Here is a 26,048-nt window from a genome sequence, read left to right as displayed (position 1 = left end):
TCGTATTCATCGCTTCAAATGTGATGGTAACCAAGGCCGTTTCTCATGCATCTCATTGTGCGTTGCACTTAGAAAATTTGAACCGGGCGGCGTGCGCGAGTGCGCGGCCCGCTGGAAGTCGAATGAGGCGCCGCGACCACCTCCGCGGTGCTTATAAACAGCCGATCCGCTCGGCGGGGGCTATTTTCGGCCACTTTGCTTGTGCGCACGGCCTCCCAGATGTGCCGGGCGGGTGCGCGAGCTCGCCGGCCGCTGGAAGTCGAATGAGGCGCCGCAACTACCTCCGCGGTGCTTATAAACAGCCGATCCGCTCGGCGGGGGCTATTTTTGGCCACTTGGCTCGTGCGCACGGCCTCCCGGATGTGCCGGGCGGGTGCGCGAGCTCGCCGGCCGCTGGAAGTCGAATGAGGCGCCGCAACCACCTCCGCGGTGCTTATAAACAGCCGATCCGCTCGGCGGGGGCTATTTTCGGCCACTTGGCTCGTGCGCACGGCCTCCCGGATGTGCCGGGCGGGTGCGCGAGCTCGCCGGCCGCTGGAAGTCGAATGAGGCGCCGCGACCACCTCCGCGGTGCTTATAAACAGCCGATCCGCTCGGCGGGGGCTATTTTCGGCCACTTGGCTCGTGCGCACGGCCTCCCGGATGTGCCGGGCGGGTGCGCGAGCTCGCCGGCCGCTGGAAGTCCAATGAGGCGCCGCGATCTCCTCCGCGGTGCTTATAAAGTGCCGATCCGCTCGGCTTGGAGCTATTTCCGGCCTCCCGTTGGTGCCGGGCGGCGTGTGCGAGCTCGCCGGCCGCGATCTCCTCCGCGGTGCTTATAAACAGCCGCATGCGCACGGCCTCCCGGAATTTGAACACATTTCGTCAATAAATTTCGCATATTGAATTTTGAAGTTTAATATAATGCAACAATTGAGCTCGACTTATACAAAGGATATATCATAAAATTGTAAATTTCCGTCGAATTTTAGGGGGTCGACTTATACACCGAGTCGACCTGTACACCGGCAAATACGGTACTTTTTTATATCTCTCAACAAATGTAGTGTCAAATCCAACACAATTCCAAGTGTTTCTCTATATGAGAGAAGAGAACCAACGGCATGGTGTCACCATTAATCAGAAACAGAATCAGCTTTATTGACCGAGTTCGTGCATGCCAAACAGGGAATCTGACTCCGGTTGATCTCAGCCTCTGTAGGACATTTAAGTGACTGAAAACTTGAGTTTACGTTGTCACAATGCAATTGTCATTGAATGCAATAACACCATACAACTGACAATTTTGATATAAATGTTTTATATTTCATATAACAAAGAGATTGAAGTTAGTCAGGACAAGCCCATTGTGTAGCGAAGAGCTTTTGATATTTTCTATCACAGGTAGACGCCACATGTGGTGATGGATGGATACAGAAAGACTGCCTCCCCGCAGGGAAAAACTATTTTTCTCTTTGCCCGGGTACATACCATTTTATGGCACTGTCAACGTTTTGCAAAATTGACATCATAGTGCTTTCATCACTGACATGCATTCAATTCCATTGTGCATAATTCAGACAGTTCTGAAATCAGCTATAAATTCATTTAAAAAAAATAACATGTATAAAAGGTCTATTAGAAAAACCGATCAAAATTCAGGCGTTAGTCAGATGATTGCATTGACTCAATATCGTGGCAAGCTTGATGAGGTGCATCTCAATGGATTTGAATACTGTGGAAAAGATTATTGAGTTCAGTGGGTCAATTAAAACGTGGAACAAATGCTGTATCTTCCATGTTGATACAACATATTTGTAAATATTTCAAGTGTTCAATTCTGTCGTCAGGGGAAAGAGCGAGCAGGACGACATAGTGACAACACTGTGTTTATTCATACTTTCCAGGGAAGGGGAACGTGGAGAACTTGGCACTACGTGGTACAAGGGGCTAGATGAGGACGTGGTCGGGTACTTGGCGGCGACCGGGCGTAGTCGATAACGGGCAGTTGGTTGGGACAGGTGGCAAGCAGGTGTAGTCGGTCACAAGGTGGAAGACGGGTTGGCAACTAGGACAAAGCTAGGCACAAGGCAAGGAACGAGGCATCAGGCGAGGAACGAGGCACAAAGCACGGGCAGCATGAGGTGCTGACAATGACTGATTTAGTGCAGTGTTAAAATAGTGGCTGGCTAACTGGTCGTGGCAGGTGTTTGTCTTGATGAGGGGGCGTGGCTGTGAGTGCGTGGAAGGTTACCGGCTGGAAGGAGTGTGGCATCAGCGCCTGACAGAACACCCCCCCCTTCCAGGGGACAGCTCCCGACGTTCCCAAGTAAGGCCCCGATGCCGGGCGGACGGGGGGAACCGGAAGCTGATCAATACTCCACAGCGGACCAGTACTTCGCAGAGGCGTCTGACTACACGACATCAGGAGCTGGATCCGGGGGCAATGGCGCCGGCGCACCTGTAAAAGAGGACACAGCGCGAGATGATGGGCGATGCACACAGCCGGATCCCGCGGCCCTCCTAGATCCCTTTGGGCGACCCCGCCGGTGAGCAGGCTGGTCGGATGCAGACGGTAGAATTCCGAGATGAGGTCTTGGTCGAGGATCCAGCGAGTTGGGACCCAGAAGTGGTAGTAGTCCTCGTAAGCCTACCAGTCGACCAAGTACCGGATCCCCCTGCCACGCAGACGGGACTGAAGCCGGGAGCGGACTGTGGACACGGGCTCCCCGCCGACAAGCTGGGGAGGCGGAGGAGCGCACACGGGAGCCAGCGGGCTATTGTGGACGGGCCTTAACATGAAACGTGGGGTGGACCCTCGTGGAGCCTGGGAGACTGACGGCAGAAGAGCTTTACCTTGCATATGGTAAACGGTCCCACAAAGCGAGACGCCAGTTTGTGGGACTCCATCCGGAGAGGGAGATCCCGCGCCAAAAGCCACACACACTGGCCCACCTGATACATCAGGGCCAGCGTTCAGTACTTATTGGCTTAGCAGGCATATCCGTCGACAGTCCAGAGGAGACGGGCCTGGACTCTGGCCCTCGCCCGGTGGCACCGGCGAACGCACAGCAGCGCTGAAGAGCAGGCGGTACTTCGCTCCTGATGGTCAAACAGTGGTGGTTGGTATCCAAACACACTGGAACGGGGACAAGCCCATGGCAGAGCTCGGGAGCAAGTTGTGCGCGTATTCCACCAAGGGCAGCTGCTAATTATTGGCAGACATGCAGCAGCGGGACTTACCCAGTTCTTGGTTAAGTCGTTCGAAAACTCCACCCAAAAGGTCAATGAAAATGGACTGTGCGTGGGAGGTTAGCGTCTGGAAGGAGTGTGGCATGGGCTTGTTAAATCTGTGCATTATAATTATTATGGATTACAGGAAATAAAAAACCCAAAGTCTGTATCTCATGAAATTATATTATTGTGAAAACATTTTAAATATCGTAAGCTAAGGGCGGTTTTTTTTTTGCTCCACTGCAAGCATGAATTAATAAAGTCAAATCAAATCAAATACTCACATTCCTATCAGCTAATTTAGTCTGAGAATCCTGCACCAGCGATTGAGTCTGGTTGGTAGTCTCATCAAGCGCATTTCCAAGGCAGGGCAAACCTGAGCAAACAGCGAAACGAACAACGCCTTTTGAAAAAAAAAATGCTTCCAGTTCCACCAACAGCTAGGGTTTTAATGAATCTAGGTTTCTGCTGATTTCAAACAGATTTAATGCTGAATGATGTTAACAAACTAAACTATCGTCTCTTACTGTATTTTATGACTCAGAATAGACTTCTGCCACTGAGGAGCGTTGCTGCACACAAAGGATACGTCACAGCAAATAATTTTATTCGACAATTCCTTTTGGAGTGAGGCTCAGCCCCAGTGAAGGGCGTGTGTTCCAGTCCCACCTCTTAGTAGATGTGGCTTGCTAGGCTACAGCTGATTAACTTGAAAATCACCTGCAAGGTCTTTCTGACGTCTTTAAATGATCTTTAAATGATGAATTACGGGGATGAGTGATGATTTGTCCCAAATTGTCAGTGACACCCTTTACAAGGGAGGCAACCACAAAATTTGATGGCCCAGAAGATGGGTCTTCACAGAATACAGTATCCAGTCACATTGATAACAAGTTAAATGGAATGAAGAAGATGCACAAGCCACAGAGGATTGTCGAACAAAAACCCATTCAATAATTTTGGGGTACAGTCATCCCTGGCTACTTCATTTAGTTCATCAGTACATCGCGGATTTTTCAAAAAAAAATTCAAAAATTCAAAAAATAAATAAAAGTTGAGGAATTATGGCACGAAAGTTGCCCACTCGCCAGCAGAAGTGATAATAAGAGTTCTAAAAACATATTTACAGTATGTACACTTGTACCTTGAAATAAGAAAGATGTTATAATAATAAAACACTTCTAAAAACATATTTACAGTATGTACAGTATGCACCTTGTTATAAAAGGAAAGTTGTTACAATAATAAGAGCTCTAAAAACATATTTACAGTATGTACACTTTAGTTACGTAAATAACTATGTTACACACACACACACGTATCATATTTAAGTATATTTATGTTATTTATACATTATTTTATGTATGTTTTATATACTATTAATATTTTATTTACATGTTTGAAACTATTCTTTAATGTTCTAATGATAACATATGCACTTATATGGTTTCATATACACTTATTGAGACACAAAAAAGGGACAGATCTTAAAAATGAAAGGGTGACTACTTCGTGGATTTTCACCTATTGCGGGTGGTCTTGGAACCAATTATCCGCGATAAATGAGGGATTACTGTATTTTGGAAGGATTTGGCTGGACATTGACACTTAAGTAATAGGTCTGGAAACTCACACATTTCTAAATTATGTTTTTTTTTCAAGCGATCTCGGGACACCCAAAAATTGGGTAAAAACTGCTTGATTAACACATCAGGCAGATGACGTCAGTGAAGGGAGAAGAGTAGCTTTTTCCATTTGTTTCATGGCTTGTTTGTTGTTGTACTGTTGTTTTTGGATGAATTTTGAACATTCATTCAAATATCCCTAACAGATGCTGTGTGGCTTTATGTTGCAACATGCCGCAAGAAGGTTTTAGCCTGCATAAATTACCCAAGGATGAGAACGTGAGAAAACCTATGAACTGACAGATGAAACCGACTTGCATAAACTAGGATGGGACAAGCAAGTTGAGTGTAATTTGCAGCGCACATTTGACGTTTGCAAGGAACTGGCACACTTGAACAAGAATCCGTGGCTGCCTCGCTCTGTAGATGAAGTCATAGTGCTGCTGTGCAGAGTTGCAGTACCTCGACTCAGCTACCAAAGTGATGGACATGTTTTTTTCTTGGCTTTTTTTCTACTTTTTTCGACACAAGAGGCTCCCTGAGGATCTTGAAGGGTCTTACATAAGTCTCACTTATTGTTATCAAAGAACAAGCCTGCATGAGAGATAAAAAGCAGAAACACTCCATTTTCTAATTTCTTCATTCCCTAATTGTGAGCGCCTATGAAGGCTTATCATTGTGATATTCATATTAAGTTGAAGTAGACATGCATAAGAAGAGATGTCCACATAAATTTGAATGCATTTTTATACATTATATACAACGTACGTTCAGTGACTTTGATTGTAAAAGTTGTGTCAATTTCCTTTGCTGATATCACACCCAGATATGGAGCGGGGGGTCGGCGATGTCCATATCACAGAGCAGAAAAAGGCGTTGAGTAGTTAGTCATTTAAAAACAACTTGATGAAATTAAAAATCCAACAAAGTTTCATTTTCTTGATGAAATAATATATTATGAGAGTTTTGAGTGGAAAATTGGACATCCTGGCTGGATATTTATTCATTTATATGGTGTATTTCATACACAACTCAATGTGCAATGTGGAAGCATTCCAAATCAAAGAACTACGGAAATGTCTCTGTTTTCAAAGACAGTGATGGTTTTGCGTGCCATGTCGTCCGCAGGTCTCAGTCCATTCATTGAGTTCTCTGAAATCCACTTAAGCTGTCCACAAAATTTTAGACTGTTCTAATGGAGATGCTGATTTTGTGTACCAGCATGGCTTTTCACCTCCCTTACACTGCCCTAACTGTCACATGCTTTTTAGATGTGTACAGGTTTTGTGACCAGTAAGCTCACCAGACCTAAACCCCATGGAAAATCTATGGCCAAGACAGATGTGACAGACACCATTGATAACTACCATCAAAGGAAAATATGCTAACACGGCAGAAATGCCACAGGCTGATTGCCCCCACAATACACATAACTACTTTTTATAACAAGGTACAACACTGTAAATACCGTATTTATTCTAATTATCACCCATCGCGATAATTAGAGAAAGTTTATGTCCAACGGGGGGGTGGGCGGTTAATAGAGAACACTTTTTGTCCATCGCCAAGGGGCACTGAAATGGGCGATAATATGTATATTTTCCTTATGTAGTATGCAATACCTGCATCTCACTGGTGTTCTTAACACTAGCACAGCAGCTGTTTTGATCTACCTCTAACAGCGGGGTGTGTCAATTGACACTCCATCGATGCGACACGTTACCGTCGCACATCACATGTTGCGCACGTCATGTTATTGCAATTGTCTTGTTCGAGCGCACGCCCTGATAACGTAATTGTGTGAGGACATTGTAGCGGAGTGACGAGTGTAATTGCATCATAGTTTATGGAGAAAAACAATTTGAAAGGGACATTCGACGTGCTGTCAAATCAGTCATGTTTAAACTTGTGCAATGACGTCAGTATGCGATCGCGGAGGAAAACGTAAGTATTGGGGGGAATTTTTAGCAGCATGGGCGATAATTAGAGGTATCAATGTTTTTTATTTATGTCATCGCTAACACGCACTGGGCGATTATTAGAATACGGGCGATAATTATAATGAATATGGTATGTTTTCAGAAATATTTTATTATAACGACTTCTTTTATAACAAAGTACAACACTGCAAATATGTTTTTAGAACTCTTATTATAACAACTTTTTTTTGGCTGGAAAAAATCCACGATGCAGTGAAGCCGCAATAAATAATAGCGAGGGATCACTGTACTAGTAAGTCAGTAATGTGTTAATGATCAAGTATTAATGTGTTAATAATTTCACATATAAGTCGCTCTGAGTATAAGTCGCACACCCGGCCAAACTATGAAAATTCTGTGACTTATAGTCCGGAAAATGCGGTAATAATAATAATATTAATAAAACTAATAATAATTTGTTGATTTTGTCAGGAAAGGAATTCAGTGTAATGACAATCATGGGACAATCGTCTCAGACTTGAGCTATTTTATTACAACTCCATTACAAGCATTTAATGAAGCTGAAGTCCTGAGAAATCTCTACATAAAGGTTTGATGTGAATATGTACAACTCAGCTCATCTAATTTCAACAATGCTGAAGAAATTTTTACAAAGAGCTTATCAGCACAGATGCGTATTATAATCAATGGGTGGATGCAAAATAATCGTCCAAACCTCTCTGGAACTGTCTTTGAGAAGAGCCCAAAAATGCATGGGAAAGCTCAGAACATGGGGTTCTTCAATTCTGGTCTTCAGGGGCCAGTTTCCTGCAAGTCTAACATGTCTCCCTGCTGCAACACACTTGGTTCAAATAATCAGGATCGGAGATTAGATTAATCACCAGTTTACAGTATACTGTACCAACATCATACTACCGTAATTTCCAGACTATAAGCCGCGACTTTTTTCCAAAATTTTGGACCCTGCAGCTTATAGTCAGGTGCGGCTTATATAAGATTTTTTTCGTAATTTTTGTGATGACTTGATCACTTTTAGTCTTAACACTATTATATACAGTAAAAGCTTCAAATCAGACGAGTAAAAACTGGTCAAATATTTTTAAAAAAAGCTATTATTAAAAGTGAAGACAATTTGCAATTCTAGTCATGACACACGAATTTGATGCACAGTTTGTCTTCGCGGGCCACATAGAATTATGTGGCGGGCCGTATCTGGCCCCCGGGCCTTGAGTTTGACACCTGTGCTCTAAACCCTTTCTCTTACTCTGCCATATCACTCAGAGATTACACAAAGCAGTGGCGCTGTTTGGACCATCTGCATTGTATTAAAACCCAATCAATCAGCATTTAAATTCAATTCTTCTGACATTTTGCTCACCAAAAACAGGTTGTAATGAATGTGAAATTTTAATGCATTTTGTTCAGAAGGTTACTTTGAACCTTAAACGGCGGCGCGGCGTACTTATGGATTTTTACGGCCTCCGGCCTCCAGGAGGCGCTCTAGCAGGAAGCAAGAGCGAGACAGGCGAAGAAGAGATAATGCGCCGAAGAAGACGTGCTAGTTTTTGTTTACATTTCGCGCATCACGCGATCAAGACGGACATTACTGAAAGGAAGCCTTTATACACAAACCGTCATCATGGGGGACAAAAGAAATGCATATGATGCCGCTTTTAAGCCAAAGGCAGTCAATGTTGATGACATTATCTTGTGTCTACTCTGGAGCGTACTTATGGATTTTTACGGCCTCCGGTCTCCAGGGGGCGCTCTAGCAAGAAGCAAGAGCGAGACAGGTGAAGAAGAGATAATGCGCCGAAGAAGACGTGATCGTCTCGCGCATCACGCACACACCCGCATTCACACAAAGGCAGGAAGCTTTTATACATTATGGGGGATAAAATAAATGCATATGATGCCGCTTTTAAGCTATACGTGTCGCTCGCTAGTTTAATATAATTTAGCGCTTCATGCATGAATAAGATTAGCATGAACAGAACCTCTTCACACTCGAAGAAATGCATAAAACCGACGACGAAAGAGAGACTGAGAAAGTGTGAGGCGAAGGATATCTAACGCTATTCCAATCGGACACTAAGGAGGAAGACTTGTTTCAGTGCACAGGAGGAAGATGAAGACGGCTCTTTTTTTACTTTTACTGGTATGTTTTTTTTAACCAGCCCTGTTCGTGCTGTGCTACCGTGTTGCTGCTGTGTTGCTGCTGTGTTACCGCCGCGTTACCGGCGCGTCTCAGTGACTTTGCTGTGTTAATTCCGTATTGCTGCGGTATTACTGCCGCGTCACAGGCAGTGTTTGGAAAGAAATGTTAAGGTTTGTTATTAAAGCTTTAAAAAAACTTTCTGTGTCCAGTCTTTCTTTGCTAATAACTCGCGTGCACACTTTCGCGTTGCTGTGGTACTACTGCTGCGTCACAGGCAATGTTTAGAAAGACATGTTCAAGTATGTTATTAAAACGTTAAAAAGGCTTTCTATGTACTGTCTTTCTTTGTAAAAAACTCGTGTGCACGTGCGGCTTATAGTCCGGTGCGGCTTATGTAAGAAAAAAAAAGAAATATCCCTGAATATTAGCTGGTGCGGCTTATAATCCGGTGCGGTTTATAGTCCGGCAATTACGGTAGCTAAAAAGTGTTCGATCAGTCTATCTGTTATACTTGTAAGTTGGCAACCAGAGTTACTCCTCCTAAACTGGTCTCGTTGTGCACCGTTAATCATCCTGTCACCTTGTTTTAGCTGTGCTAGCTCTCAAGGACAACATTGACTGAGAGATGGTGAAGAGGTCAATTTGATTTCAAGGGTCACAATTGGATTCCGCGGTGAGACATAATCACTTCCAAGGTTGTTTATACCAGCTCAGCTGGAGCTGTCTTGATGTGGTCAGGGTACATTGCTGAGAAAGAGCTCAGCTGTTGCAAGATCACAAACGTTCTGTTGTTCGGTTACCTAATGCCTCTTGTGACAGACATTCACCAACCTAATGTTACCTATATACTGTAGCTTCTTCTGTAACCGCTTTCTGATCGGCCAGAAAAGTGATTGAAAGTGCACATTGATGCCCAGTAAGTACTGCACTGCTGCCAGCAGGTGGCAGTGCTGAGCTCCAATGATGCTGCTACCATTGACTCCAGCTACGCACTTTCCATTCACTTTATATGTAACGAGTAACACCGCCACTTGTAGCACCGCAACTGTTCAACACTGCATGAGACTTGGTTATATAAAAGCTATTGTTTTCAGTGTGGCGTTTGTGTCTATAACCTGAAGCAGATCAGTTTAATAATTGAGATCTTTACTTTCAGGTGCTACAGGGGATGCTCAGTCAGGCGCCCAACCCTCAGTGCAGGGTACTCTGCCGCACTTCATTCAGGAGCCAGAGGACGCCTACATAGTCAAGAGCAATCCTATTAAACTGCGCTGTCGAGCCACACCTGCCTTGCAGATCTTCTTTAAATGCAATGGAGAATGGGTTCACCAGAATGAGCACTTCTCGCACGAGTACAAAGACCTCAGCACGGGTAAGATAAAGCTGCGTGACCTTATTGCGAACGATCATTCCACTGACTGGGATAACGTCAAAGTTAGCTGCACAATGGAAATGGAAAACAATTTCCGCAACAAAAGTCTCTCACAACTCAAATAGCATACTAACCTGTAACTAACTATTAAAAACATAACTGCACTTCATGAAAATGGTTTTAGTTGAATACAAGCTTTACCAAACTTGTGACACATATGACAATGGTTTGTGCCATGATGCGCAAATGGCACAAAGCATTTTATGTGTGTGTCGCGGCGAACGGCAGCTGACTGTACGCGCGCACGCCACTCACCTGCGTCAAACGAGACTATCAGGGCGTGTGCGCGCTACTCACCTGAATGTAATCAAGGACGCCAGAAGGAAAGACCTGATGGGCAAAAACATCACCTCCAGCAGCACGGGAATACAGAGCAAATACAGAAAAGTACCTAAAAGAAACAAAAGATCTGAACAGACAGCCGGTAAGCTCACAAATCCTCCTTGTTGCCAAGACAAATGACTTGCTTCGCTGACTGGGCATTGAGACGGGGGGGGGGGAAGAGAATGCGTGTTTGATACATGGACACTTTGTGCAGAATCATAAAGTGGAGATGGACAATTAACAGAGAATTAAAAACACGCATCTTTTTCTTGTATCCGTCACATGATTGTAATGTATTGAAAGTATTTACTGCTAAAACGTAATGTTATAGAAAAGGTGTTTGTAAAAATATATGGTTAAAAAAGATCCTAAGATTCACTGGTTGGTTGGGTGTTTGATATCTACATCCATTGGATTTACGATCTTAAATTCATCATATGGTTAAATTGTATTTTGATATTTGATGAATTTACATGAAGGCATTTAAAACAGTCTGTTTTTGTATTAGTGTTTAAAGTCAAAATTTTCCATAGGTATTTTCTGTGTATCTGATTTTACAAATAATGTGCAAAATGGTAACTGTTGGAATTTGTTTTTGTCTTTGAGGTTTTTCACTTAACTTGCAAGCTGTTAAGTACAACTGAGACCACCCTTACAACAAATGATTGACAAGTTGGAAGAAAATCACGGGTGAAAAAAATAAATGGAAACAATGGAACAACAGTCTGGTTATTGAGTGGAATCCAGTTCAAATTCAGTTTGGTACAACCCCTCAAAAATGGGAAGAAGTAAAACACCTGACAATATATATATATATATATATATATATATATATATATATATATATATATATATATATATATATATATATATATATATATATATATATATCAAGTCAAAGTCAGCTTTATTGTCAATTTCTCCACATGCCAAAGACACACAAAGAAACCGAAATTTCGTTCCCCCCTATCCCACGGTGACAAGACATGGCTCACAACAGACAAACAAGTAAACAAGTACAACAAAAGCGTGCTGAATAAATAATGAATAAATAACACAACAATAAATAAATAAATAAGAGGAGCAGAAAAAAAAGGAGCAAGTGCGCGTACAGCAGACATTCCCGAAAATAGCGCAACAGTGCCGCACGCTACGCAGAAGGGGGTAGCGAGTTCAGGGCCCTATATATATATATATATATATATATATATATATATATATATATATATATATATATATATATATATATATATATATATATATATATATATATATATATATATATATATATATATATATATATATACATATATATATATATATATATATATATATATACACACACACATATATACACACACACACATATATGTTAATATATATATCAATTCACATTATATATAACGTACAATGATCTCCTCTACCATACGGGTTTAACTTTTTTGTTTAACCGGATATTAGCCTCTATGTGCCGCCCGAACAATCTGCCCCAGGCTCTCTCAATATATATATATATATATATATATATATATATATATATATATTGTGAATTGAAATCAGTTTTTCTGAAAGAACTGACTGAGACCACTGATGGGATTTGCAATTAATAAACACCCTCAGCTAAGAATACCCTGTCATTAAAAACAGTGAGGAAGCAGTCTGTCTTATATTCACGATGTTCCCTCCACAGGAAAGCAGCTTTAATTGTGTCTGGAGGTTTCTTCTATTGTGATCACCGTGGTGTGAAATTGTTGTAAGCTCGATTGTGGTAGAATGTGCATCTTACACGCTGGCTTTTTTGTATTTCGGAGAAACAAGTTAAGGAATGTATTTAATTTAGGAATATGAGCTAGCTATATACGACACAAAGTAAGAAGGGTGAGAGTCGTAATACACTGTCTTCAATGTGTAAGAGATTAGCTTTTGGATTGGTTGCTTTTTGGTTTAAAAATAAATAAAAGAAAATTGTGTTGTTCAAAAATAAAGTAATTGTTTTATGTTAGTACATCTACCTCATCATAAAAAAGTACTGGGTTTGAAACAAGGACAACGTGGAGTTTGCAAATTTTTCTGCTTTTGTGTAGGTGTTGGGGGAATTGGCTTTTTCCCGCTTTGCAAAACATGCATGTTGAATTAAGCAAAGATCTTCAACTGTAACGAACAGGGTAGGACAGCCAAGCCCAGAATGACACAGACTTTATTAATGGCAAGGAAAGGGGAAGTGGAGGGCTGGATCTCGAGCAGGAGCGGGTGGGATGCTTGTCCCGTGGTGTGGACGGTGATAGGGTGGAGCAGTGGCGTAGAGGAACGCTCAGTGCGCTGGGAAGTCGGGGAGCTGACCTGGCAAAGAGAGCAGCGGCGCAAGCGCGTGGCAGGCCGGGGTGCTTGCAGCGATCATAGTTGGGGACAATAACGTGGTCAATAACGGGGAGATGGTCAGGGCAGGCGGCCAGCAGAGCGTGGTCTATAATGGGTAGATAGTCAGGAGAGGCGGCAGGCAAGACGAGACGGGTCAGCGAACGGAACAGGTCGGCAACGGGACTCAGACGGGTAGAGCGCAGTGAGCATACAGGTAGCATCACGAGACAGACTGACAAAGGAGTGTGTGGGTGATTTGACTGATTGGCGGGGTGTGGCAGTGAGCGGGTGACAGGCGAGGTTACGGGATGATTGGCGGGCAGGCGTGAGCGTGAAATCAACCATTTTGAAACTATGGGCTATTTCTTTGGTACTAAATAATACGAATGGCTTCCAGTTTGAAACATATTGCTGAAATAACCCATTGCTCAAATTACATTTAAGTACTGTATGTTATTATTGATAATTACTATTCAGTAAAGTAAAGACTGGTCATTTCTCACAATGAGCAAATATCTTACTACTCCCATAAAATGCTGGGTTAAAAACAATTTTAGTTAAAACATTTACACACTCACAGATCCCTTATGAGAGTGGTCCCCAAACACCGGGCTGCGGACCGGTACTGGTCCGTGGGTCACTTGGTCCCGGGCCGCCAAGCTGCACAGACAAAAAAATAAAAATTATCGACGATCAATTAATTCAGGTCAAGACGCACAAGACAAAACTTAGTTTGTTTGTTAATCACTCAATTGGCCCTTTTTTTTTTATGTAAAGGTCACAGCTACTGAAATGCCATCAAATTGAAAAATAGCCTGTTGCTAAATATGTGATAACTTGGGGTTGCGTACAAGGTTCTAAATTAACTTTGTTGATCACCAGCCAATACGACTGGTGATAATGTGCTTTATGATCATCAGAAAGGTACCAATATTCATTTAACAATAGGTTTATTATTGCGGTAGTGTGTATTCTACTGTGGGGTACAATTGTATCAACTGTATGTTCATTTTTTTTTCTTATGCTCATGCATTTGGCTATGGCATTTCATCTACCCTGCTGATTGCAAATGATTCTGAAAAGAAAATTTTATGCCTCTTGTGCATTCATTATCCCCCTTTCCCTAATTTATTTCATTATCGTTGCCATTCTCAATCATGATATACACTCAAGATGAAAAATGATAAAGCACTTTACCTGTCTCTCTCAAGAAAAAAGGTGTATGTGGCACAATGATGTTGTTAGAGATCTCCTTGTTATCATCAGACCAAAGTGGACTAACAATTTAAGCAGCCAGAGGATGTTCTTATATGTGCGTGGCATCGGCCCAGCCTATATCAGTAATAAACACAAGACCGAAGACAAAAGATAAGCTTGTTCTAAACTGAAACGCTCTGTCCTAACTTAGTAACAGTCAGCAACATTGTGTATTGGATTTGTCCGTCTAATCAGAGTTGGGGATCAGCAAAGAATTGGAATGTTATTGATTTGAACATAGGCCCTCAATGCCACCATGAACATCTGATAAGATCTCTTATTTACCAACTACCCTGATAACTCATCAACTGCTGATAAAGCTGAATGCCCTTGAGTTCCTACTACTGTGCAATCCAGCAAGTACACTGATATAGTCTTCTATCCACATCGATAATCAAAACAACACTGAAAGAATGACTGCTGTTCAAAAGATTGGCCAGTGATGTGATCATACAATGAGTCATTCAGCACCAATTTCACTACACATTGGGCTACAATCAAGCTGACGAGACAATCCGCATGAGGTCGAATGTGAGAATAATAAAAAAATGTATGGTATCCTATGTATGTAGCATTAAGCAATGGATTTTCCATCTGAAATGGAACTGACGTATACTTCGCAAACCTTAAATAGCTGTGTGACAACGATGAGAAAAGATAAAAAAAGATATGCCGAAAACAGAAATGATAATCAGAATACTTTATGGTCTTAAATCAAGACCTCATTGTTCATATTACAATATCATGATGGAGTCCAAAGAATTATCTGGATGTATTGTAATATAGTGTGTGTATATTGTGTGTATATATATATGTGTATTGAAGTTGCCATTGTTCCCGCATTCTCCGCATGTAACCCCTCTCGCTCGGGTTGCACTGATCCTGGCTGCACAAGAACAGGCCTTGAGCACCAGAGCAATAGAGGCCCAAATCTACCACACCAGACAAGACCCCAGGTGTAGATTGTGCAAAGAAGGTCCTGAGACAATCCAGCACATAACTGCAGGGTGTAAGATGCTGGCAGGTAAAGCATACATGGAGCGCCATAACCAAGTAGCTGGAATAGTGTACAGGAACATCTGTGCAGAGTATGGACTGGAAGTCCCAAGATCCAAGTGGGAAACACCTCCAAAGGTGGTAGAGAATGACCAAGCCAAGATCCTCTGGGACTTCCAGATCCAGACAGACAGAATGGTAATGGCGAACCAACCGGACATTGTGGTGGTGGACAAAGAGCAGAGGAAAGCCGTTGTGGTTGACATAGCCATCCCAAATGATGGTAACATTAGGAAAAAGGAACATGAGAAACTTGAGAAATATCAAGGGCTCAGAGAAGAGCTGGAGAAGACCTGGAGAGTTAAGACTTCAGTGGTACCTGTGGTCATTGGAGCACTAGGGGCAGTAACCCCCAAACTGGAGGAGTGGCTCAAACAGATCCCAGGAAAAACATCTGACATCTCAGTCCAGAAAAGTGCAGTACTAGGAACAGCAAAGATACTGCGTAGAACCCTCAAGCTCCCAGGCCTCTGGTAGAGGACCCGAGCTTGAAGGGAAAAAGATACCACCCACGGGGGGTGAGGAAAAAGTTTTTGTGTGTGTGTGTGTGTGTGTGTGTGTGTGTGTGCGTGTATATATATATATATATATATATATATATATATATACCGTATTTGCCGGTGTATAGGTCGACTCGGTGTATAAGTCGACCCCCTAAATTTCGACGGAAATTTACGATTTCATGATATATCCTTTGTATAAGTCGAGCTCAATTGTTGCATTATATTAAACTTCAAAATTCAATCAGAAATATGTAAAATTTATTGACGAAATGTGTTCAAATTCCGGGAGGCCGTGCGCATGCGCAGTGGCCGGAAATAACTCCAGCCGAGCGGATCGGCTGTTTATAAGCACCGCGGAGGAGATCGCGGAGCCTCATTCAACTTCCAGCGGCCGACGAGCTCACGCACGCCGCCCGGCACCAACGGGAGGCCGGAAATAGCTCCAAGCCGAGCGGATCGGCACTTTATAAGCACCGCGGAGGAGATCGCGGACCCTCATTCGACTTCCAGCGGCCAGCGCACTCGCGCACGCCGCCCGGCACATCCGGGAGGCCGTGCGCACGCGCCAAGTGTCCGAAAATAGCCCCCGCCGAGCGGATCGGCTGTTTATAAGCACCGCGGAGTAGATCGCGGAGCCTTATTCGACTTCCAGCGGCCGGCGAGCTCGCGCACCCGCCCGGCACATCCGGGAGGCCGTGCGCACGCGGCAAGTGGCCGAAAATAGCCCCCGCCGAGCGGATCGGCTGTTTATAAGCACCGCGGAGGAGATCGCGGAGCCTCATTCGACTTCCAGCGGCCGGCGAGCTCGCGCACCCGCCCGGCACATCCGGGAGGCCGTGCGCACGCGCCAAGTGGCCGAAAATAGCCCCCGCCGAGCGGATCGGCTGTTTATAAGCACCGGAGGAGAGCGCGGAGCCTCATTCGACTTCCAGCGGCCGGCGAGCTCGCGCACCCGCCCGGCACATCCGGGAGGCCGTGCGCACGCGGCAAGTGGCCGAAAATAGCCCCCGCCGAGCGGATCGGCTGTTTATAAGCACCGCAGAGGAGATCGCGGAGCCTCATTCGACTTCCAGCGGGCCGCGCACTCGCGCACGCCGCCCGGTTCAAATTTTCTAAGTGCAACGCACAATGAGATGCATGAGAAACGGCCTTGGTTACCATCACATTTGAAGCGATGAATACGAAGTTAAATTTTATGACTCGGTGTATAAGTCGAGGTCGATTTTTTTCGGTCGATTTTGGATCGAAAAATGTCGACCAATACACCGGCAAATACGGTATATATATATATATATATATATATATATATATATATATATATATATATATATATATATATATATATATATATATATATATATATACGGCTGACTAGCTCAATCAGTAAGTGACATGACTTACAAACGGAAGACCCGGATTCGATTCCCGGCAGGGGCACAATATGAGCAATGAGCGATTACCTTACCAACAGTCAGTGTGGGTCCTTAGGCAAGACCCTTAACGGTACCGCCTACCTCAGAGATAATGAGAGTACAAGAAACGAAAGACATGCCGGCTCAGACGTCGCCCGGACAAACAAGGTCTGCGTCAGGTGCTGGGGAACCAGAGCACCCTGATGAAAAATGGGCTACTGGAACAAGACACAAATGGGCGAGATGCGAGAATAAGGATCTGTTGGAATGCTACTACTCCAGCAACCCGAGCGAGAGGGGTTACATGCGGAGAATGCGGGAACAATGGCAACTTCAATACCCACAGTCAACACTATCGGCCAAGCAACTAGTAGCTCAATGTTCCAATATCCATAAACGGCACCTGCTATCACACCTCGAGATTGATGAGATACAACACAAATGCCATAGCGAAGGCCAACCAGAGCACCAGGTCAGAGACGAGTTAAATCCATGTAAAAGTCCAGAGATTGGGGACGAAACCCCAATAAGCACAATCAAGCTGAACGAGGCAGCAACTGACCTGAAGAACAAGATCACGGTGAGAATGAATGCTCGGGAACCTAGATACACACTGCAGAGGCTAAGTGAAGTACCCTCAGAGAGTCTCCTAGAAGATGTGAATGCAGCATTGACAACAATTCCTACGGCTACCATCACTGAAACCAATGAGCTGATATACACCTCAGCAGCAGTGATACTAGAAATGCTTGGCTACAAGAAGAATGACCATATGCGACCACAACAGTGCCCACCATGGAAGAGAAGGCTGGAGGCCAAAATCAAGATAGCACGGAGAGAAGTGAGCCAAATGACAGAGGCCAAGCAACTAGTAGCTCAATGTTCCAATATCCATAAACGGCACCTGCTATCACACCTCGAGATTGATGAGATACAACACAAATGCCATAGCGAAGGCCAACCAGAGCACCAGGTCAGAGACGAGTTAAATCCATGTAAAAGTCCAGAGGTTGGGGACGAAACCCCAATAAGCACAATCAAGCTGAACGAGGCAGCAACTGACCTGAAGAACAAGATCACGGTGAGAATGAATGCTCGGGAACCTAGATACACACTGCAGAGGCTAAGTGAAGTACCCTCAGAGAGTCTCCTAGAAGATGTGAATGCAGCATTGACAACAATTCCTACGGCTACCATCACTGAAACCAACGAGCTGATATACACCTCAGCAGCAGTGATCCTAGAAATGCTTGGCTACAAGAAGAATGACCATATGCGACCACAACAGTGCCCACCATGGAAGAGAAGGCTGGAGGCCAAAATCAAGATAGCACGGAGAGAAGTGAGCCAAATGACAGAGGCCCAGAAAGGTGCAATGAAAAAGCAAGTTCCCAAGAAATACAGCCAGATGCCCATACCTGAAGCACTCGAAACTGCCAAACAAAGACTCCAAGCCTTGGCCAGCCGCCTAAAGAGGTACACAAGAGAGAATGAAGCCAGACGAATAAACAGGTTGTTCACAACACAACCAGCGAAAGTGTACGCTCAGTGGCAGGGGAATAATAGCAGAGCAGACCCACCAAGGCTGGAAACTGAACAGTACTGGAAGGATATATGGGAGCGGGAGGCATCACATAAGAAGGATGCACAATGGCTGGTGGCTCTGAGAAAGGACCACAGCAAGCTCCCTGAACAGAACCCAGAACAGTAACCATCACAGTGGCAGACATCCAGAGAAGAGTCTCAGGAATGAAAAACTGGACAGCACCAGGCTCTGACATGATCCACAGCTACTGGCTCAAGAAACTTACAACTCTCCATGAGCGCCTGGCAGCACAAATGAACCAGCTGCTAAGGGATGGGACTCACCCTGAATGGCTAACCCAAGGGCGTACGATCCTGATCCAGAAGGATCCATCAAAGGGTACAGTCCCATTCAACTACCGGCCAATCACCTGCCTCTCCACAACATGGAAGCTGATGTCGGGCATAATATCAGATAAGATCAGCAGGCACATGGATCAACACATGAGCACTGCTCAGAAAGGGATTGGTAAAAATACCAGAGGAGCAAAACATCAACTCCTGGTGGATAGAACAGTCACCCAAGACTGCAGAACTAGACGTACCAACCTGAGCACTGCCTGGATTGATTACAAGAAAGCATATGACTCAATGCCACATACTTGGATCACTGAATGCTTGAGGCTGTACAACATCAATGGGACTCTGAGAACCTTCATCGCCAACTCGATGAAACAGTGGAAAACCACACTTGAAGCCAATGGCAAGCCACTTGCACACGTGACCATCAAATGTGGTATATACCAAGGAGACGCTCTGTCCCCAATGCTGTTCTGTATAGGACTGAACCCCCTCAGCCAAATAATCAACAAGACGGGCTATGGATACCTACTCAGGAATGGGGCCACCATCAGCCACCTCCTCTACATGGATGACATAAAGCTGTACGCTAAGAACGAGCGGGACATTGACTCCCTGATCCACACTACCAGGATCTACAGCTCTGACATCGGAATGTCATTCGGACTTGAGAAATGTGGCCGCATGGTGACTAAAAGAGGAAAGGTAATCCACACAGAGGGGGTCTCACTCCCAGAAGGAACAATAGCAGACATTGAGGACAGCTACAAATACCTTGGAATTCCACAGGCAAATGGCAACCTTGACGAGGAAACAAGGAAAGCAGCCACAGCCAAATACCTCCATCGAGTAAGGCAAGTCCTAAGAAGTCAGCTCAATGGCAAGAACAAGTCCCTAGCCATTAACAGCTACGCCCTACCAGTAATCAGATACCCTGCAGGAATCATACGGTGGCCAAAGGAAGATATACAGACCACAGATATCAAGACACGGAAGCTCCTAACCATGCATGGAGGGTTCCATCCCAAGTCCAGCACCCTGAGACTGTACACTAGCCGTAAAGAAGGAGGCCGAGGACTAGCGAGCGTGAGAGCCACTATCCAAGATGAAACATCCAAGATCCATAAGTACATCAGGGATAAGGCCCCAACGGATCACGTGCTCAGTGAATGTCTCAGAAAATGGGCATCAAAGGAAGATGAGGTGCTGGAGGGACCATCATGGGAGGACAAGCCCCTACATGGGATGTACCACCGAAACATAGCTGAAGTAGCTGATGTCCAGAAATCCTACCAATGGCTAGAAAGAGCTGGTCTGAAGGACAGCACAGAGGCACTGATCCTGGCTGCACAAGAACAGGCCTTGAGCACCAGAGCAATAGAGGCCCAAATCTACCACACCAGACAAGACCCCAGGTGTAGATTGTGCAAAGAAGGTCCTGAGACAATCCAGCACATAACTGCAGGGTGTAAGATGCTGGCAGGTAAAGCATACATGGAGCGCCATAACCAAGTAGCTGGAATCGTGTACAGGAACATCTGTGCAGAGTATGGACTGGAAGTCCCAAGATCCAAGTGGGAAACACCTCCAAAGGTGGTAGAGAATGACCAAGCCAAGATCCTCTGGGACTTCCAGATCCAGACAGACAGAATGGTAATGGCGAACCAACCGGACATTGTGGTGGTGGACAAAGAGCAGAGGAAAGCCGTTGTGGTTGACATAGCCATCCCAAATGATGGTAACATTAGGAAAAAGGAACATGAGAAACTTGAGAAATATCAAGGGCTCAGCGAAGAGCTGGAGAAGACCTGGAGAGTTAAGACTTCAGTGGTACCTGTGGTCATTGGAGCACTAGGGGCAGTAACCCCCAAACTGGAGGAGTGGCTGAAACAGATCCCAGGAAAAACATCTGACATCTCAGTCCAGAAAAATGCAGTACTAGGAACAGCAAAGATACTGCGTAGAACCCTCAAGCTCCCAGGCCTCTGGTAGAGGACCCGAGCTTGAAGGGAAAAAGAGACCACCCACGGGGGGTGAGGAAAAGTTTTTTTTATATATATATATATATATATATATATATATATATATATATATATATATATATATGTGTGTGTGTGTGTGTGTGTGTGTGTGTATATATATACATATATGTGTGTATATGTATATATGTGTATATATATGTGTGTGTGTGTATATTTATATATATATATATATACATTATACATATATGTATATTACATAGATATATTATATATATTCCATGTCACCTACAGAAGTTAGTAAACATACGTTTACCTTTACATACGTACGTGTAGGGAGGTGTTTCTTCCCTCTAGTAAATCCCATCCTATTTCTTTTAATTTCATGTGCTTCCTTGCATGCTTGTCTTCAAATCACTCGTCTCACTGACGAGAGACTCTCAGCGGGACACCAAATGGGAAAGCTGACTGATCCCCAATGTGCTGGATCTTCGCTGGGCCCCTTCCACTCAGCTGTCATTCATCAGTGACACCTTTCTTGGCACTTTCACTAATTGTTATGACTGCTTCCAACTTGGGAGTGTGAAGAAATCAGCATCCGCCTGGCTCTATCAGGGGGAAACTCTTTATCCTTGTTTGTTCTAAAAGAGAAGACTCTGCCATGCCATTAGGACTCTAACGTTCTCCTTTATGTGACTTTAATTGAGGCAGTTAAGCCTTCCTTTGAGTAATGTAGCTATTTAACACTTGGAGCACACAAACATCTTTCTGTGTGGAATATTATTGTTCACTGGTAACCCATGGAGCAGAAGGAAATAGAAAGGCCGGCAAAAAACCCTGACCTTTCTTTACAGCATCTGCCGAGTGTGAATGTTATCATCTGTGAACAGCGGACAGACTCAGTGTTCGCTTTCGTACACTGCAGCATAGCCCAGATCAGCGAGCGAGCTGCTGGTATGGGGGAGTGTATTCAAAGTGTGTATATATTGTCACATGGGGCACATGTTGATGTGAAGAATTAATTCGCATTATGTCCTACCATCTGGCATGAATGGAATGTGTTGGTATAGGTTGTAGTGACATTGCATGAATGTATTTATACATATTGAGCCTTTGTGAGTATTGATGGAGCACCATATCAGATTGTAAGCATGTTTATATGTGGATATGTTGTGTATGCAAAATTTCTGTAGTACTCGTGCAGAAATATTGAGCGTGTGTGCCTGCGTGTGTACATATTATGGAGACTCGATCAAGGCAGATAAACATTCCCTGTCCATTTATTTGTATTATCAAGCTTAAGGATAGATGGTTCGATTTGACAAACGGGTGGTGACACTTTAGCACCCTTTTAGTGACTTTGCTGCCACCACTTTTCAACTCACTTTTCCGTCAGGGCACATACTGTATATCTCTGGCTGATACGTAATGGCCTTTAAAGCCAGAATTGATGTTATCATTGCTCTAGGGTTGCTTTGCGAGCCAGTTAATGGGGTTGTTAACCGAATGTGCCCCTGACAATACACCTCACACACTCGCCCTTACCTCTACAGTACATTTCTTGAGGAATGAAGTGTTGATAATGTCTCTTGGTTCCTAATATTATTTTATTTAGCCTGACCACAGATTTGCTGCCAGGGCTGAGAAAGCAGACTGTAAAACTGTTGGTTTGTTTCATTTCATTTTATTTTCATAATGGAGAATAAAACTCCAGATTGAGAAGTCAGTTTTAATGCCAGAGCATTCCCAGCTCTATAGCGGCATTAATTTTTTCGTACAGAATTTGGGAATTTTGGGAGGGAATCTTTGTCTTTAGGAAATAAATGTTTCAGGTATAGGGGATCAAGAGGATTTACTTGCTATCCAACAGAGGTGATTGTGATTGAAAATACCGCAAAGAATGACCCAAACTTGAGGACTCCTAACAAAACAGCCATCATTCAAAATACTGTGTCCATAAAAATAACAATTAACTTTAACACTTCCCATTGAAATATTCAACATCTCACTGCTTTCTAAATGCAGTTGTTTCTCATCATGAAGGTGTAAAGGTCTATTCTTTGCATTTAAAAAGCACAATTTAATATTTTCTTCAAGGAGACATGATGTGGAGTTGGACTGTCTCTGGTTACAGAACTGAGGATTAGCAGTAGTAGTCTATGAAACTAGCTTCAGATATGAACATTCCGTTAGATAATTAAGGGCCAATGTTACCCCATGGGAAATAAGTAGGCCTAATAACTGAACTTGTAACAGTCTTGTTGCAAAGCACAATCTTATGATCTTAAAATTATACCTCATGTTTGTCGAGTTAAGACCGAATTATAAATTGTAGCCTATAAGCAAAGCAAGCATAAGGGAAAGCAGAAAACTAACCTTGACAGAATGCCATCAAATGTAAAGACAATTATTATTAGCCCTTCATTTACGGTGTCGGGAACGTTACTTTGAAAATGTAATTAAAGTCAAAGTCAAAGTCTGCTTTATTGTCAATTTCTTCACATGCCAAGACACACAAAGAGATCGAAATTACGTTCCCACTATCCCACGGTGACAAGACATAGTTCACAATGTACATACAAGTAAACAACACAAGAAAAATAAAACAAGAAGGAACAATCAATGAATAAATAAGTGTGATTAATAAATAAACAAATAACACAATAAATAAGTACAGGACGCTACGCAGAAGGGGGAAGAGAGTTCAGGACCCTAACAGCCTGGAGAATGAAGCTGTTGGTGAGTTTGGTGGTGCGGGAGCGCAGGCTCCAGTACCTCTTCCCAGAGGGCAGAAGATCAAACAAAGAGTAAGCGGGGTGACTCACATCACTCACAATCACGGCCGCCTTGCGGGCGAGATAGGAGGCGTAAATGTCTTTCAGGGAGGAGAGTGAAGAACCAATAATCTTACCAGCCGTGTTCACTATGCGCTGCAGGGCCTTCATATTGTATTCAGTGCAGCTACCACCCCAGACAGCAATACAACTGGGGAGGACGCTCTCAATGGTGCCACGGTAGAATGGAGTCATGACGACCGGAGGAGCACTTGCTCGCCTGAGTTTCCGCAGGAAGTACAGGCGGCGCTGAGCTTTCTTCCCCAGTGACGCGGTGTTGGCGGACCAGGAGAGGTCCTCACTGATGTGCACCCCCAGGAATTTGGTGCTGCTCACCCTCTCCACCACAACACCGTTGATGGTCAGCGGCAGGTGTTGGGTGTGACCCTTCTGGAAGTCAACAACAATTTCCTATCAAATTAGTTATATTATATATGTTATATCGGACGTTTTCAACGGGTTATGTCCAAGGGACCACCATTTGCAAAATATGGTTGGTGGTTATATGACCACCATTATAACCAAGAAGCAACTTGGGGACAACCGCTTTGGCGGAATGTTATTTTATTTTGCACCGAAGGAGGATAGACCTATGCAAGCTATTTATTTGCATCTGTATGTTTAATTTGGGAATCTCAGCTACATTTGACATAATTTGGATGGGTAAATGATTCACAAAATTAGCTGGAAAATAAATCTAGTCTAAATTGACTTGAGGATTGAACTCACCACCATCCAGGTTGAAATCTATCACTCTATAATCGAGCCAAGCTGTGAAAGAGTATTTGGTTGACTAGGAATCACCGCTGGCTGGAAAATGTTGATGGCTAGGGATCTGAAAATGGGAGGGGGTACTTATTCTCACGGGTTGACTAAGGCGTTAGTGTAATAGGGCTGCTGATAGAATTAGTATCCCCTGTATCCTTGCTTGGGGAGGGGGGGATCCTGTTCAAATTTACGACACTTGATGAAAACATCTCCAGGAAGACACAGAAGAAGTCAGTTGATTGTTCTCAAAATTAGCTGGAAAGTAAAGTCTAAATAGTAAATACATTTTACTAAATGTTACTATTATTTTCCATTTCCAATTTTGCGGACCACCTGCAATACCTCCACGGACCACTAGAGAGAAGCGGAGCACCGATTGACAATCCATGTGTTGTATAGTATTTAGTTACTCACTACTTTTTCAAAAACGTAACTAAGTTGGTAACTGAATTACTCTATGATAAAAGTAATTAGTTAATCTGGTAAAGTAACTATTTGAGTTACAGTTAAAAAATACACAACACATTACATGCACGTTTTTGCCTATCACTTCAATGAATTTGAAATGTTTACCTCGCCACTTTGAAAATGCTGACTTTTCATTGGCTAGCTCCTAACTCACCATTTCTGCCTCTTCTCTTTTTTTGTTGTGTGTAACTCCAAACTAATGCGCTTCGACACACGTGTCAAAACACTGGCTCTGATTGGCTACCATAATGCTGCCTTAGCCAATTGCTCACTGACTTGCTAAATTAACCGGGAAACCCCGGCCCTGCAGCTGAAGGGAGCACTAAATTGCCAATTCCCCACACAGTGATATGACAAATAATAGAAAAACGCTTTGCGACACAAATTATTATTATTATTTTACAATTGAAGTGCATATTTTGCAAAAAATTTCAATGATTTTCGCCATTATTCCTTGGAGTGATCCAGCTTGTTTTCATTTTACAGCTGTGCATTATGTACGTTGCCAATCATGGTTACATAGCACGAAGAAACACATCGGCTAGTCCATGCCAACACAATTGATACACATATACAATCCAAAATAGTGAAGAAAAAAAATGAATAGAGATGATTTTTCTACCAAGATTTTGTTTGCAACTCGAACTGGGAGCTCAGTACCTCCAGATTGTACTGTACATCCTGTGTTGCAGTGTGTGCAGTGCCCTTTGTTTGTCGTCATTGGTAAATAAGCAATGAGCTCTTTGTTTACATCAAGTAGGGTGTGTGCAGATCATCTTTTGGCAGGCCTCTAAGTAATGGACTTCCATCACGTGCTGGTATCTTATAAGCAGGGCT

The 26,048-nt window shown here is 43.6% G+C and overlaps 2 protein-coding genes across 18 annotated transcripts in view; one reads left to right on the top strand and one right to left on the bottom strand.

Annotated features, from left to right (window-relative positions):
- The window catches only part of unc5db (unc-5 netrin receptor Db), a 176,574-nt gene that overhangs the window by 73,654 nt on the left and 76,872 nt on the right, over nucleotides 1-26,048 (top strand). For 4 of the 5 annotated variants that reach the window (XM_088375325.1, XM_088375324.1, XM_088375323.1 and 1 more), the window contains exon 2: nucleotides 10,093-10,308. In XM_088375325.1, the coding sequence (XP_088231451.1) occupies nucleotides 10,093-10,308 (216 nt within the window). Of the gene's footprint in view, nucleotides 1-6,244; nucleotides 6,289-10,092; nucleotides 10,309-26,048 lie in introns of those variants that run through there. The other variant, XM_088375326.1, reaches the window with a different exon arrangement.
- On the bottom strand, nucleotides 1,284-24,355 carry LOC148398367 (uncharacterized). Of its 13 annotated transcripts, none has more exons than XR_015858505.1 (8): nucleotides 23,518-24,355; nucleotides 14,248-14,382; nucleotides 13,629-13,710; nucleotides 7,494-10,759; nucleotides 3,498-3,589; nucleotides 3,223-3,298; nucleotides 2,234-3,081; nucleotides 1,284-2,058 (listed from the first exon to the last, which is right to left on the bottom strand). XR_015858505.1 is itself a non-coding variant. In XM_088375328.1 (7 exons), exons 5-7 carry the CDS (start codon nucleotides 2,941-2,943, stop codon nucleotides 1,930-1,932), a joined length of 444 nt encoding a protein of 147 aa, XP_088231454.1. In that variant the 5' UTR covers nucleotides 2,944-3,081; nucleotides 3,223-10,759; nucleotides 13,629-13,710; nucleotides 14,248-14,382; nucleotides 23,518-23,580; the 3' UTR covers nucleotides 1,284-1,929. The 13 variants fall into 13 exon arrangements, 1 of the variants encoding a protein (XP_088231454.1); XR_015858507.1 differs by having other exon boundaries at nucleotides 3,223-3,329; nucleotides 10,666-10,759; XR_015858506.1 differs by having other exon boundaries at nucleotides 10,666-10,759.

Source organism: Syngnathus floridae, chromosome 5 (genome assembly GCF_059516105.1).
Source record: "Syngnathus floridae isolate MCC-2025c chromosome 5, RoL_Sflo_1.0, whole genome shotgun sequence".
In the NCBI taxonomy this organism is placed as follows: Eukaryota; Metazoa; Chordata; class Actinopteri; order Syngnathiformes; family Syngnathidae; genus Syngnathus; species Syngnathus floridae.
This window is presented reverse-complemented; position numbering and strand designations above follow the sequence as displayed.

What these genes read in the sequence shown, in the direction of transcription:
- LOC148398367 (XM_088375328.1), bottom strand. Translation starts at nt 2,943, where the DNA reads ATGTATCAGGTGGGCCAGTGTGTGTGGCTTTTGGCGCGGGATCTCCCT. An exon ending in GACCGTTTACCATATGCAAG is followed by an intron (nt 2,441 to 2,835) that starts GTAAAGCTCTTC and finishes CCTCTTTTACAG; the next exon opens with GTGCGCCGGCGCCATTGCCC. An exon ending in TGCCACACTCCTTCCAGCCG is followed by an intron (nt 2,059 to 2,233) that starts GTAACCTTCCAC and finishes CCTTGTGCCTAG; the next exon opens with CTTTGTCCTAGTTGCCAACC.